General features: G+C 38.4%; 1 protein-coding gene across 2 annotated transcripts in view; it reads left to right on the top strand.

The window, feature by feature from the left end:
• The window catches only part of PIGK (phosphatidylinositol glycan anchor biosynthesis class K), a 111,368-nt gene extending 99,603 nt beyond the window's left edge, over positions 1-11,765 (top strand). The window contains exon 12 of one of the 2 annotated variants that reach the window (XR_014026165.1): positions 9,225-9,254. Coding sequence is in view for 1 of the 2 variants with exons in the window: in XM_081325758.1 (XP_081181884.1) it covers positions 9,225-9,341 (117 nt within the window). In the remaining variant the exon portion in view is untranslated. Of the gene's footprint in view, positions 1-9,224 lie in introns of both variants that reach the window. The other variant, XM_081325758.1, reaches the window with a different exon arrangement.
• Positions 11,766-12,619: the final 854 nt, after the last annotated feature.

The raw sequence follows: 12,619 nt of genomic DNA, 5'->3' as shown, positions 1-12,619 counted from the left end.
TGTCTATCCTGAAATATATTTTCTGTTGAATGAATGTCATTGTTAAATTATAGAAAGTATAGTTTGTTTGTTTTTAATATTTGGACTCATTGCTTTTCCAAAATAGAACGTTTCAGTTCTTCCTTCCAGATCAAATAAATAGCAATTACTAACTTTCCTTTAGCTTTCTAGTATCTTAAATTAAAATTAAATTGTTGATTTCCACTGAAGTGCAGCATCACTTAATGAAAATAAAATTCCAAATAGCTCACTAACTGCTAAAGCACAAGGTTATACTGGATGTGTGTGTGTATGTGTGTGTGTGTATTTTAAAAAACCAAGTAGAAGACAAACTATATTAAGTCCTTGTTTAGCAAAAGGATTCTAATAAAATAAAATATCTTTCTTTCTATTTTAAGATTTGACTATAACTTAATTTACTGTGTTCTTCATCCCATTATGACTGATGGGTGGCAGATTTTCTTTCTAAATCATTTATGTTGCAGTTGACAATTTAATTGAGAAGCTGAGACATCTCAAGTGTTCACCAGAAAAACATTATTTTTTAATGTATCCAACTCAGGAATGCTCAGTCAATATTTCACATTAATTTAATGGTTATAGTATTTAATAAGCTTTTTAAGCAGAATTATCCAAATGGTTCAGGTATCTTGAAGTTTTAGATAATTCTTCATGTATAAAAGGTTTCCTTTGGATTACATTGATTTGGAGTTACGTAAGAGATAAGCAATATTGCTATCATACTACTTTACTGCTGTAAAGATTTTAGTTATTTGTTTGTCATATCTACAGGCCATAAATATTGTACAGCCTAGTTGAAGCACCATCCTCACATATATTGGCAAAGAAATTTTGTCAGTTCTAATTAAAATAATTTTAGCATATTGCAATTATTCCATTAATGAAAGACCTTGAGATATTTAATTTGTAATTCTAGAGTGTAGCAGTACAATTCAAGTCCTGTGTAGGATTGCAATCTAAATAAGTCCTGGTGTGCCTAATTAACACATCGCTTGTGCTGTTGTATGTAGAAAGAGTCAGAAAGAGAAAAGATACTTCTTTTTAGTGTGTGTGTGTGTGTGTGTGTGTGTGTGTGTGTGTGTGTGTGTGTGTGTGTGTGTACATATGCATATTAAATTACAGCACACACTATTTCCAGGGTGTGGATTCTGTAAAAGTGCCAAATGTAGGCAGTTACTAAAAAAAAGAAAATTTGCAGGATTGATTTCAGCTGCCCGTGGAAGGCTGCCATGGCATAGCATTTTTCTTTTTGTGGCTTTTCCCCTTCTCCTATCATCATTTTCGTTTGAGGAAGGATCATCTTAAATTTAGTGGATCTCTCTCAGCTGCTGACTTCTGGGGTGGCATTTAGCATTTCAATAAGGGTCACTCATTGAACAGGGTTCACACAAATCCATTTAGTATCTCCAGGGCTTGTGGAATCATGAAGCTTGATATACAGAACCCATTTTAGAATTTATTTTAGGGGTATAGAACTGTTGGATCGTTCTGAAATAAAATCTAAAGTCCCTTGAATTCAAGGCATAGCTTTCTGTTTCTGATGTTTGACTGCCCAAGGTTGCTTTAATCTTGCCTTATACATAGGAATTATAATGTATATGCCTAATTGCTGCTATTTCTGTATGCCCCCCCTTTTTAGACAATATTAGCAATAACTGGGCTGTGTGGTGTATGAAAAAGAATTTGCTGGAAGTCTTGGATGTTTCCCATTTGAGATCCCCGCAGACCAATCCAGTCCAGTCTATTGTATCCTTTCCTTAATTACAATGCACAGAACTCAGCTCTGTTAACTGTTTTGAAATTCCACGGGATAATGATTCCATTCCAACTATAAAGCATATAACAAAAAACTATTCACAGATGGAAGCTAGCTGTTGCTTAGCTACCTAGCTTTTTAATTCAGAATCTCTTCCAATGTAATAATAGCTATTCCTTCAGCTTATGAGTGTTTGCTCACAACACATTGCTACCTTTTGTCCAATTTTTGTTCACTTATTATTGATAATTCTGTTGGAAAAAAGAATGCCTATACAAAAGGGTTAACAAAATGGCAATCTGAAATCCATTATAAAAGGTATGCAAAACTGCAGCAAAGCAGTTGCTAATGAAAATAGTAGACAAAATTTAAAACAAAACTAGAATAAAAACCAAACATGAACCTAGCCTAGCAGGTACTCCAGGGATTGCTGAGTTCATTGTATCTTGTATGCCTTAAGGCTTGACATATTTCATTATGAAACAAGAAGTTTGTTCATACTGTATGATGGAAATTGAAAATATTCTTGGTTTGCCAAGAACTTGTAGAAACTTGTAGAAACTCGGAGAGACAATCTTGAAGGAAATAGGCAAGAATCATTATTTAAGCAAACAGGCCTGAAAAATTCCTGAAGTCCTGGGCAACAAGAGTATATACAAGGCTCAATTCCACCCTGATTCAGTTTGGTCTAGTGGTTAAGGCACCAAGCTAGAAAGCAGGAGACTGTGAGTTCTAGTCCCGCTTAGCCATGAAAGCCAGCTGGGTGACCTGGGACTAGTCATTCTTTCCCAGTCCAACTCAGTTCAACAATCTCACAGGATTGTTGCTGTGGGGAGGAAGAAGGTGTTTTGGATATGCTCATCACCTTGAGTTATTTGTAAAAATAATAACATAATAAAATAAATATTCATTGGGATATAAGAGGGAGGGATTATAAAGCATAATCGGACTGGCAAAATTCTGTTACTCCATCAGTAAAGGATAATTCTAGTGGTGTCTGCTTCTTAATTTGATCTATTCTGAAGAACTGACATCAGCCCCAGCCAATAAGAAGACTGTAGTTCCAATTAAGAAAAGTATTTTAATAACATACATATTAACACTAACAAAATAATTTCTGGAAAATATAGATTCTGACGGTAAGTACAGCATTTCTCCCATCCAAGTTGCCTTAAACTTTCTTGGGCAAAGTTGGATGGGTATCATGTGATATAGCCAGAAACAATTATTGGAATTGCAGCCACGTTTCAGCAATTAGATTTAAGAGTCGTTCAGAGTCATATGTGCACACCACACAGATGGCTAAATATTGCACAAAGATGTGCTTAAGTAGCAAAACTTCAGTGATGTGTTGGCTTGTTCTAACAAATATCCACTAACAGTGTTGTTCAGTGCTGAAGATTTGAAAGCAAAAAGATGCTTCACAGCATGTGCAGAACTTATTAAAGCATGGTTTGTCTTCCCTCAAGGTCATGTTGCAGCTGCATTTTTGATAGATGTTCACTAACATAAAGAAAACCCAGTTGCAGCTGTCTAAATATATTCTAGAACAGGTAATAGAGATAACTGACCATGTGGAGAAAGGCTTGTAAACCAACCGTGATTTACCCTAACTGTAAAGTTGACCACTGGCTTGTTATTAGTGAGAGGCAAGAATGTAAAATTTATTTCTTAAGTATCATATGAAGAAATTTAGTAGTGTAATCTGAATAAAAACCAGTGACAAATACACCAGTTGGGAACATTAAGATTAGAGCGAAGAAGGATAAATGGAAGTATACTCCAGGAGAGAGTTGCAAAAGATTCAGTGACACAAAGCTCCAAAGTTATTTAAACCATAAGTATGAACTCTTCATACTTAAGATGTAAACCAGAAGGCCAGTAGTTTCTACAGTAAATTGGAATGAGCTGATAGGAACACATGCAAAAGTTGATCAATGCAAAATTAATGAACAATGAATCAAGATAATCAGTGTACAAGATATTCAGTTTCAAGTAAATTGATGTTCTTGAGTCAAACTCAAACTGTTTTGAGGACTGCAGAGACATTTTTTTAAACAACAACAACAACAGTACAGATATTGCTGCCATTGTTTCCTTCCAGAAACTTTTTCAACTACTCTGTGGCTCTGAGATTTCTTGGTAGGTGCTCACTGAAGCACTAGCCAGACCTGATCTTGCTTTGCTTTGCTTCACAGGCATGTCAAGGTTGGCTAGGTGCTGACAGTTACTGAGACAGGGATATTAGCTGAACTTCATACTGAGAAGTAAAATCTATCTGCATGTGTTAAAGCAGAGTTCCCCAACATTTCCAGCTTTGTGGACTGGACGGGGAGGAGAGGTGATGGTTTATGTGAGTGGCAGGCAAGTGCGCATACACCACTCGCACAAATGGAGTGCGTATGCATGTGCTTCCCTGCTGCTCATGCAAATGTGGATATCGTGTATGCGCACTCACCCGCCATTTCCGTGGCCCAATTCCGAACGGCCCATGGGCTGGGGATTTGGGATCGCTCTATATTTTAAAGTATATAATTGTTCTTGTAGTTTGCTGTATGTCTTTGGTAGATTCAGATAGCCAGTTTGGTTGTCATCAAGGTAGAAATGGAAAACCGGGCGTTCTAGTTCTGCCTTAAGTATAAAGCCAGTTGAGTGGCCTTGGGCCAGACATTTTCTCTCAGCTCTAAGAAGGAGGCAGTGGCAAACCACTTCTGAAAAGCTTTGCCAAGAAAACATCCAGTTGTCAGGAGTCAACACTGATTTGAACATATTGTACATGCACATGTGTGCACGCACACACAAATGTGTGCGCATACACACACACGCACACAATTTCTGAGACTCAAATTCATTTTAATGAATTTTGAATAATTTTTAAATAGCTTGCAGTCCTCCCGAAAGCTACAGTAATTAGACAGATCAAAAGTATTTTAAAATGGAAGGGAGGGAGGGAGGAAGGAAGGAAGGAAAAATTCCATGGTATTAACTGTTCAGTAGGAAAATCAAATCAACTTTAACTGCCAATCAAACCCCAAAATGAAGTCTAGATCAGAGGTCTCCAGCCTTATTGGTTTGGCCGCCCAGAAAGGGAGGCAGGCATCGCTACGTGCGCATGCAAAAATGGGCCACACATGAGCGCAAGCGCAAATGGCCACACGTGAGTGCATGCACACATGCAAACGGGGCTGTGCAAGTGCTGCAAATGGGGCAGCGCTAGAGCTGGTGGGATGCTCTTGGGTGGGGTGGTGCTAACGCCGGCAGGAAGCTCAGGGCAGTGCTAGCGAAAGTGTGGGGGGCAGTGCATGTGCGTGTGCACTGGCCATCCCTTCACGCGACCCAGTGGCCAAGCGGCCACGGCCCAGTAGTGGGCCGCTGCCTACAGGTTGGGAACCCCTGGTTTTGATTATTCCTATTGGGCAGTCATATATCTTGTTTGGTATCACATTACCTAACAGCCTTCATTTAAAACTATAAGTAGTCATGCAATATAATAATGACAAGAACAACTTATTTTATTTATTTTATTTATTTAATTAGTTTTCTATACTGCCCTATTCCCGAAGGACTCAGGGCGGTTTACAGGGCAATACTTAAAAGACAATATAAATTAAGATAAAAATAGAATTAAAAAGAATTAAATTAATAATAGCCCAACAATAAAACAATGTTAAAACTTAAAACTAAATGTTGAAATGTTAAAACTTATTAAACTCATATGTTTCCCAACTGTCAACAGCTCTGGAATTTTCCTGCAGCCTTTCTGAGAGAATAGAAAAGAAGCACTGATGATTTCAGAGGTGTCAAACCAGAAAAATGCAGTAGTCATATGCTTTTGTTGAAGGATGCAGATTTTGCTTCACCATCAAGGATTTTTGGGATGACTACATTGAACTCATTTAAAAAAAAAAAGAACTAAAGTCAAATAAGGGCCACGACAGTATAAAAGTAGCAGAGAAGGTTCAACAACCACTGCTGAGTGAGGTGAAAACAAATCCTTTCTGCATTGAGGGACCTTCAGATCATTTTTGAAACAACATTCTGAAGCACCTCAAAGCTTTTGAAAGAGTCATTTTGCAAATGAGGCAATTTGGCTTGGGAAGCTACTTCAAAAGATGTCCCTGGCTGTCTCTAAATGTGTGTGCAAAGCACAGCCGCTTTGCTTCCATGGTGATGCCAGGGAAAGTGTTGCCTGGGCACGCCGAGGCCAGTAATTGGGGACAGATTTGCAAAAGAGCTGCTTTCATTCTTCAAAAAGGGTGTTTTGTTCATCAAAACCCTTTGCAAAACCCTACGGTATACTCTTAGCCACAGCTGAGATTTGGCCTGGACACAATTTCTATTCTGTACATTTCTCAGCCGTATTGTCAAGATGTTATGCATTTGTTAGAAAGCAATGCATTCTCCCCTCCTAAACTATTTTTATTAATTGTTGTCTTAGCCATTGGCTTTTATTAACAGTATATCTCATGAAGCTGTACTGGTCAGCTTCAAATGGATGGCTTGCATATTCAATTCCAGCGTTAAGAAAAGTTGCTTTTTAACTGGTTCCCTCCTGGAATTGCTGCAGCCAAGAAAAAAGTGAGACTTTTGGCATTTTATACGACAAAATGTAAAGCCTTTCTATCAAGGCCAACTTATAAATATTTAGATCTATAAGGAAATTAAATTATGTGCCCTATAGTAAAAACAGGCAAGAAAAGGTTTTAGTGTCACTGGCTGCAAATTGAAGTCATTTGTCTAGGAGGGTCAGGTGTCACCGTCTGGCGAGGATTGAACTGTGATCCAAGTGAAGAAGATTGATAGAACAAAGGGAATGATGAAATATGCATTTTGTTAGTAATTGGGAAAATTTAACCAGAAATGTTCCTTTGTGTGAAATAGTGTGAAACAGAAGCTGTTGGCAGTCGTGTATGTTTTAAGTCTGATTTCTTGATATAGAAATGAGTGCTTGTGAATATCAATGAACAGTGATCGGTATTGCTTTCAGTTCAGAGTTAATGAAAATTGCTTGATCATTTTGCTTTTTTTCTTGTGAATGTAAATTTCATTGGGCCACTTTCCTGTAACTTTCTGCAAGTACCATGAGTTGGGAGGTGCTTCATTATTATGGTTATTTTGGACTGAAGTTACCTTGTATATAGGTAGTCCTCGTTTAGTGGCTGTCTCATTTAGCAACAGTTCACAGTTATGACAGTAATGAAAAAGTAACATTGCAGATCTGCAAAGCTGCTTTTACCTCACCTTTACAGTAAGGTTATAATCTGGTTTTTAAAAAAATTGTTATATTTGTCTTTTCAATGCCTGGTTTTATTTTCTTGGACAGCTATAATAAATCAGTCTAATAAATAAACTAATTGCATATTACTGTCTGTAGAATTCTGCATATAGAATTGCACAATTCTATACAAACCAAGTAGACCAGTGTTACTTATTCTGCACTTTTCCCATTGTTATAAAATGGTTCATTTCCTAAATCTAGAAAGGGAACATTTGAAGAAGTATCATGTTACAGTTGTTAAAAGAAAAGGAGAAACCCTAAAGAGATATAAGAAACAAATTATGTTTTCAAATTGTGATAGCATTTTAGTGGAATGGCTAATTTTTTGGTAGAAAGTTAGAGGTCCCAAACCTCCTTTCTCAGAAACGTCTGGGTCAACAATCCGACTAGCGAACCCAACAAAAAAGTTCCTCAAAGCCATTGAGTCCCAAAAGATAAAACTTTATTGGATACACCATCTTATGCATGTTGGCCAGGCATTCCACTATAGAGTAAGCTACCTAGTAATTGCTATTGTTGCTATTTATTTACCTGATGGAGCCTCATTGAGCATCACACCTCATGCCTGGTTGTGAGAAAGTGATGGCTTTCACCAACTGTACTTAATCTTTGCTGATTGTTGGAATGTGAGAAAAAAATTTTTTTATACAACCTCCTAGCCCAGGGGTAGGCAACCTCGGCTCTTTTATGACTCATGGACATCAACTCCCAGAATTCCTGAGTCAGCTATGCTGTGCTGACTCAGGAATTCTGGGAGTTGAAGTCCATGAGTCATAAAAGAGCCGAGGTTGCCTACCCCTGTCCTAGCCATATACTGTAGAGCAGAGGTCCCCAACCTTTTGGGCACCAGGGACCGTTTCTGTAGAGAGAGGTTTTTCTGCGGACCGGAGGATGCATGGTTTTGTGTGGTGCCTGCAACCTACAGATGGGCTTTGCTTGTTTGTGTGGACCGGTTGCTGGCATGCCACGGCCCGGTACCGATCCATGGACTGGGGGTTGGGGACCCCTGCTTTAGAGACATTTGACTAGAGGCTTCAGCCTTTCGTCTTTTCTTCACTCATGGGTAAATCAAACTTGCCAGAACTCATCAAAATCAAAGTGTATTTAGAAAAAAGATATACTATTTAAAACGCTCTTTGCAACTTTCCCTGCCCAAATTGAGAAGACTTCATAATAATGAAGGGAAGCAATTACAGATTGTTTAGATTGTGAGGGAAAACAGCACCGTGATTAAAAGAAAATGCCACAGATAATGTAGTGCTCCAAGTAGACCACAAGATGCCACTGATCTACTGCAAGTCTTCCATCAGAAGATATGTTGGAGGATTCCAAATTAATACAGCAACTCCAGTAATTTTTCCCATAGGAAGCTTCATGCACAGATGAAAGCTGATACCAAATAATAAAAATAATAATGTATTTAGATCTACACAGGGAAGGAATTGTAGAACAGTTCTTAACTAAAACCTATTCCCTTATTCCTGTAGAGAGGAGATAATCCTGGAAACAGGATAGTTCCTTTGTTTCTTTTCCTTCTTATAAATACTACTTTAATCAGAGACTTCGGGGGCGGGGGGGGGGGTAACTAGAAAGCTCCTCTGCTTCCTCTCTTCTTCCCACTTTCTGCCCTGTTTCTGCCCAAGTTCTCACAGCTGCAAAAAGAAGAGTTTTTTCCCCTAAAAGAGGAAGGGAAAACTGACTATTTCATGTCAAAGGACCTCCCCTTCAGCATGAAGTGGATTGTCTTGAGCCTGTCTGCTGTGTGACTGACAATTGGAAGCATGGAAAATGCAAGCAATCCATCAACACAGCTGTGTTGACCCAGAAGGAAGGCGGCACTGAATTTAAGATGACTTTCATCCCCAGGAAGATGAGACAAATTCAGTTCCCTAAGCCCTTCTATTTTAAGGATCAATTATTTGTGGGTTGGGAGGGTGGGGAGAAATCCCAGTTAACTTTTTAGTTAAATACAGAGTTTGGTAGTTACTTGAAACAACTCAAAAGGACTATAGTTTAGCCTACTTGCCTTTAAAATTCCGAACACATGAAACGTGATGACTTTGCAATATTCTGACCTCAAAAAAGTAAGGGGGGATTTAATTGTAAACTTTTGTTTATATGTTTTGTATTTGGCAACCATTTTTTGAAATATTTATTTCCTCTTTACAGAAACCAAAACAAAAGGACTGGCATCCTCCTGGAGGCTTCATTTTGGGACTTTGGGCTCTGATTATCATGGTCTTCTTTAAAAGCTATGGAATCAAGCACATGAAGCACATCTTTTAGAACTTCAATTAACCAAGTTTGAACTGTGAATGTTTGCATACCAGAAAATATTTGAATGGATAATAACATGAACTTGTCTGCTTGAAATATTTTGTCATGTTTTGCTCCATCTCTTAAAATGAACTTTAATTGAAAAAAAACCTTAATTTTTCATCTTTAAAACAACATAATTTCATAAAAGGTCTGAAGTTATTCTACTTGGAATTTTCTACCTGCAAGGATCCACTGGTGGAAAAACAGATCTGTACTGTGTACCAACAAGGCTACTCTGAAAGAATACAAGCATGGTTTCACTTAAGAAGCACGTTTCCTTCAAGATCACTGCAACTGTACAATACAAGGAAGCAACTTGTATTCTACCATGAAGGCAGGTTCTACGTGAAAGCAGACTCTTAAGTATATTATTGTAAGTGGCAGTGCTACTATCTTAGAAAACTTGTTTCTTGTCCTTCCTTCTGTCATATCTGAAATGACAGCTTATCATTTTCATTATGTAGAGCAGCTAATGAGTAGCCTTTATTCCATAATAGACAGACAAGAATCTCGTTACAGAAAAGAATGGTTGGATCAAACAGTGGAGGGGATTAGATGAATGCAGAGGAAACTATATTTTAAAATCAGTGAACATCTTCTGAGCTGTACTGAAAAATAGTTGTGTCTATTATTATTTATAAAAAGTAATTCCTGTGTCATTGAAACAAAGGTTTAGACAATATGCAGAACCTTATTTAAGACGTCTTCGTATTGATATATACTTAAGTCTCTTTGCAGATTTTTGCTCTATGTATTGAATATCTGTTCAACAGAAACAAAAATACTCCTAAGGGAATATTGATTAGCAATGTTTAAATTCAGCCTCTTAGATCAAACCTTTGCCTACAGCTATTATACTTCTTGGATTGTGTGACTCTTTCAAATTTACAACCAATAGCAAATTCATCAGTTCTCCAGCAAATGTGCACTTAGATTTTCCACATCCACAGTCCCCCAGCCTGGTGAATCCAGATTACATTCAAAAGCCATGAGCATAAAACATGTTTAAAATAGCTTTAGATAGAGCTATATATTTGTGTACATACAATTCTTGAGGTAATATGTTCATGGAAAGGTATAGGTAAATATTTTTGAGTGAATTATACTAAATCAATTAAATCAAACCTGCACATATGTGTACTTTTTCACTTAGTATATCCCAGGGGTAGGCAACCTCGGCTCTTTTATGACTCATGGACTTCCAACTCCCAGAATTCCTGAGTCAGCTGACTCAGGAATCCTGGGAGTTGAAGTCCATGAGTCATAAAAGAGCCGAGGTTGCCTACACCTGGGATATACAAAAGCTGGGTAACACATACCAGAAAACATCATTTTTCAACCTTGGCAGCTTTAAGATATGTGGACTTCTAGAAATCCCCCACTAGCAAGGGGAATGCTGGGAGTTGAAGTCCACACGTCTTCAAACAGCCAAGGTTGAAAAACATTGCCATAGAAGTAAGATGCATTGCTACAAGTTCTGCATTATGGCGAGTATAATTCTCCATTGAGGGTATTCTGTTTCATAAACACAAAACATTGACCAGTATGAGGAATGAAATCTTTTTGTGCGTTTCAGAGTTCACTTCATACGTAATTAGTTGGGTTTATATAATATTGTTGAATGAATTAGAGGCAAAGAGAAGCTGTGGATTATTTATATAGAAGTAAGGCCAATATTGCTATATTTGAATTTGATTGAAAGATATTACTCTTGTCACAAGAGACCACTTTTTATAAGAATACCTATCTAGCAAAACAGCAAAGATTAATCTGTTGAAATTTTGTTTATTGATTGTTGACTTTCAGTACTTCAGAACAATACAACCTTAAAATTTATAGTTTATATGATAATCCCATTTTTCCCTCCAGGAAGATCATTAAGAATAATCTCTTTCCAAAAATGTGTATGTGAATGTAAATATTAAAAAAACCCCTATTTGTATCTATATATGGAATTTGTAAACTCTTGAATATAACATTCTTCAACCAGATGCATGACAGATGCCTACCTTATTTTCTAAATTTTATTCCCCAAATTTTGGTATTTAAAAATCTAATAATAGCTTTAATGGATGGACATTGTGAAAATGGTAAATTCAATAGAATGCTGCTGGAATTAAGCAGTGGGGTCCCTACTTCGTAGGCTTCTTGTTCAACCTAACATCTATCCAGCTCAGTAAAGCCAGTAGTATTTTTTTTGGGGGGGGGGCAAGTCTGTGGGAACACAGGAGCATGAGTTACAGGCTAGAGAATTAGCTTAGAGCACGGGTCGGCAACCCGCGGCTCCGGAGCCGCATGCGGCACTTTGAGCTGTCTCCTGTGGCTCCCAGCCGCCCGGTGCGCGCGCACCTCTTCGAACGGGCAGTGGTGCGCGCGCACCTCTCCAAATGGAGAGTGGCACCGCCCTTTGGAGAGGTGCGCGCGCACCTCCGCGCGAACGGGCAGCGGCGCCGCTCTTTGGGAAAGCTGCCGCGGCACGTTTACAGGCTGCCGAAAGCGGCAGCTCTGCAAATGGGCTGCGGCAGCTTTCCCAACAAGTGGCGCCGCTACCCATTCCGAGAGGTGCGCGCGCACCTCCCCAAACCTTGTAGCTCTGCAAACGGCCCATCGCTGTCACGCAACCGGGAACCAGTTCCATCACACATTAAAAAAAATGGCAACCACGCGCATCCGCGCATGCGCAAGAAAAAATGTTTTGCGCATGCGCAAAATGTTTTTTGCGCATGCGTGTGCATGGACGCACGCACGCGGCTCCCACTTTTTTTTATGTGTGATGGAACCGGTTCCCAGTGGCTCTTTTCCTTTTTCAGGTTGCCGACCCCTGGCTTAGAGAAAGAAGACTGTTAGATAAAGGCAATTTATGAAACGGGGAAAGCTGCAAAGCTGATTAACAGGGGTGAGGAAAACAATTAGACTGAAATCCTGCAATTCACATTCTGTAACTTTGAAAGTAAAATTCTTTCTGCACAAAGAATGGAAGGCAATTGGACTGTAACAGTCCCTGCATTTGCTGATGCTTCCAGGAGAAATCTTTGGAACACTTTAGAGACACAATGCAATACCGTTGCAAGGCAGAATATCATGGACTACATTAACAGAATCCTGTTGTTTATTCTTAGGAAATGTATATTGACTGTATTAATCATGCTATGTTGAACAAAACTAAAAAGGAAGCATATTCTAGAAACTCCTTTTTTCCAATCTCATTTATGAGAAGGTTAGTTCTTTGTAACTAATTTCACATA

Source organism: Vipera berus, assembly GCF_964194415.1.
Source record: "Vipera berus genome assembly, chromosome: 3".
Classification (NCBI taxonomy): Eukaryota; Metazoa; Chordata; class Lepidosauria; order Squamata; family Viperidae; genus Vipera; species Vipera berus.
The sequence above is the reverse complement of the archived record's forward strand: the minus strand, read 5'-3'. Positions and strand labels throughout refer to the sequence as shown.